The sequence below is a fragment of the Trichomycterus rosablanca genome, chromosome 16 (assembly GCF_030014385.1).
Source record: "Trichomycterus rosablanca isolate fTriRos1 chromosome 16, fTriRos1.hap1, whole genome shotgun sequence".
Taxonomy (NCBI): Eukaryota; Metazoa; Chordata; class Actinopteri; order Siluriformes; family Trichomycteridae; genus Trichomycterus; species Trichomycterus rosablanca.
Window position 1 is genome coordinate 432,501 of NC_086003.1, and position 2,500 is coordinate 435,000.

A 2,500-nucleotide genomic window follows, 5' to 3' on the forward strand; every position below is an offset into this window, starting at 1 on the left:
TTCTGTTCTCTTCTGTTCTCCTAATGGTTCTGTTCCTTTCCTTTCCCAATAATTCTGTTCTTCTGATTGTGTTCTGTTCTTCTCCTGATGGTTCTGTTTGGTTCCTCTGATGACTTGTTCTGTTCTTCTCCTAATTATTCTGTTCTGTTTCTTATGATTCTGTTCTTTTAATGATTCTGTTCTTATGGTGATTCTGTTCTTATGGTGATTCTGTTCTGTTCTTCTCCTGATGGTTCTGTTCTGTTTATTTTCTGATTTGGTTCTTTTTCTCATGATTCTGTTCTCTTCTGTTCTCCTGATTGTTCTGGTCTCTTCTGCTGGGTGGTTCTATTGTGTTCCTGATGATTCTGTTCTTTTCTGTTCTGTTCTTCTCCTGATGAGATCTGTTCTGTTCTTTTTCCAATAGTTCTGTTCTTCTGACGATTCTGTTCTGTTCTTTTTCTAATTGTTCTGTTCTGTTCTTCTTCTTTTTATCAGATGGAGCTTCTGGATAAGTTCCCACTGGAGGGAGGACAGAAGGATCCAAAACGCAGAATCATCCCCTTTCTACCAGGTACAGAAGAACGTTCTGATGATGACTCTCCCTTCATACCAAAAGTATGTGGACACCTGAGTGTGTTGGACATCCAGTTCCTACAGCAGGTCATTAATCCAGACAGTTCTGGTATACAGAGGCCGAGATCTTCTGGGTAGTGTGGTAGAACATCTGTGCTGCTGTACCATCCGAGCACCCCACCCCGTACAGGCACATCTGTAGCATCAGGAGGAAGCGCAGCTCCCCACAGTTTCCTTTCTGGTGTAAAAATAAAAGCTTTTCTTAAGAACGTCAGAAGCTCGTCACTGATCCGTGAATAAAGGAAATGATCTCACACCATCTCACACGTCAGGTTCTGTTCTTACATTTCTGACACTGCAGCTCTGAAAGCATCTGTTGTTACGAAACACCTTCAGCTCTTCACCTACTTCAGAAAACCATCGTCAGTTCTGGTGCCCCGCCCTGCTCCCCCGCCCTGATCCCCACCACCTACCTGATCATCTGCCTCAGTAGAGAGGATTCTAATCAGACCTGGAGCTCGTAATCAGAGATTAATTCTCCTCTGACGTGTCCAGATACTTTTGCTCCGTTCATGTTTTTTGATGTCATGATGCTCCCACCACCGTACTTCACACTAGGCTTGGTGTTCTTGAAATAAAAAGCAAACGCGACCCTTCTTCCTCCGAACGTGACCTGCTGGGAGGCCAGGGGTTTAGCTTGGGGGGGTGCTGGGCGTGTCAGATGAGTGTTTTTATTATTATGGTCTGTATTTGAGAGCAGATCTGCACATCAGCAGTGCGGTCGGTCCGGTCACTTTTACCTCACGTCCCGAGTCAGGTGGGTTCAGCCGAAAAAGCAGCCGAGGGGAAATTCCACACCCCGCCCGCTCCCCTCCCGCACCCCGCCCGCTCCCCACCACATCAGACGTGATCTAAACAGGATGGTGGTGGGTAGAGCTGCAGCGTCAGTCTTCTCCTGCGTGTGTGTGTGTGTGTGTGTGTGTGTGTGTGTGTTTTAAACCCCTCGACCCTGAATATATTACAACCATCAAAACTCACCATGAAGCAGCGGTTTATCATCCTAACGGGAAGATGATTATACATCTTTAAATTAAACATACCCACTTCCCTCTGAACCTGGCGCTCCTGAAATCTTCTGCGTTCGCTCTGTCGTCTAGTTTTCGTTTCTCTGGAGCCGCCGCGTTTATCCAAAACCTGAGGAACGTTAATGTAGGTGTGACGTCGGGGGGGGGGGAAGACTGGGAGAGCGCCACCCAGAGGTCAAACAGATCAAGCAGTTTATTCAAAACCTGATTAATAGCAGCACGATTTTATTTCTAAAATAGCTCGCGGGCCGATTCAGAAATGGTGACGTGCCCCAAAAGGGGTTTGGACATCCCTGCCATAAAGCAAAGACCGTATTGTAGCAGAGACGGGTCACTGGTGTCAGATCTTTGTGATGGTTGTCCTGCAGTTCTAACCGGTGATGAAGAATCAGCCACGTGTGACCAGAAGTAATAAACCAGATGAATACGTTCTGTAATCGGTTTTAGGTTTTAAGCAGTTATGAGGGGATTAAATGGTTAATTTGCTTATTTCGCTTTGTCCCAACTTTTTTTGGTGTGTGTTCCAGCCATCAGATTTGGAACTCTGCATAGTTACAAAAACAATCTATAAATAATGAATAAATTATAACATACAGGCTACAAACTTACATGTTCAAAGTCTTTTTTTAACATCATAAACTAGTAATAATAAGGTCGCTGGTTCAAGCCCCACTACTGCCAGGTTGCCACTGTTGGTCCCTTGAACGAGGCCCTTAACCCCTAATTGTTTAGACTGTATACAAGCACAGTATTGTAAGTCTCTTTGGATAAAATAAAAGCGTCCGCTAAATGCTGAAAATGTAAAAGAAAAAAGCTTTCATAAATTTCAAGACCTGACTTTAAACAAGCTTGTAGTATAG

General features: G+C 44.6%; 1 protein-coding gene across 4 annotated transcripts in view; it reads left to right on the top strand.

Moving 5' to 3' along the window:
* sh3pxd2b (SH3 and PX domains 2B) overlaps positions 1-2,500 on the top strand; it is a 25,583-nt gene that overhangs the window by 9,017 nt on the left and 14,066 nt on the right. For all 4 annotated transcript variants that reach the window (XM_063011120.1, XM_063011122.1, XM_063011121.1 and 1 more), the window contains exon 3: positions 478-553. In XM_063011120.1, coding sequence (XP_062867190.1) covers positions 478-553 — 76 coding nt within the window. The remainder of the gene's footprint in view (positions 1-477; positions 554-2,500) is intronic.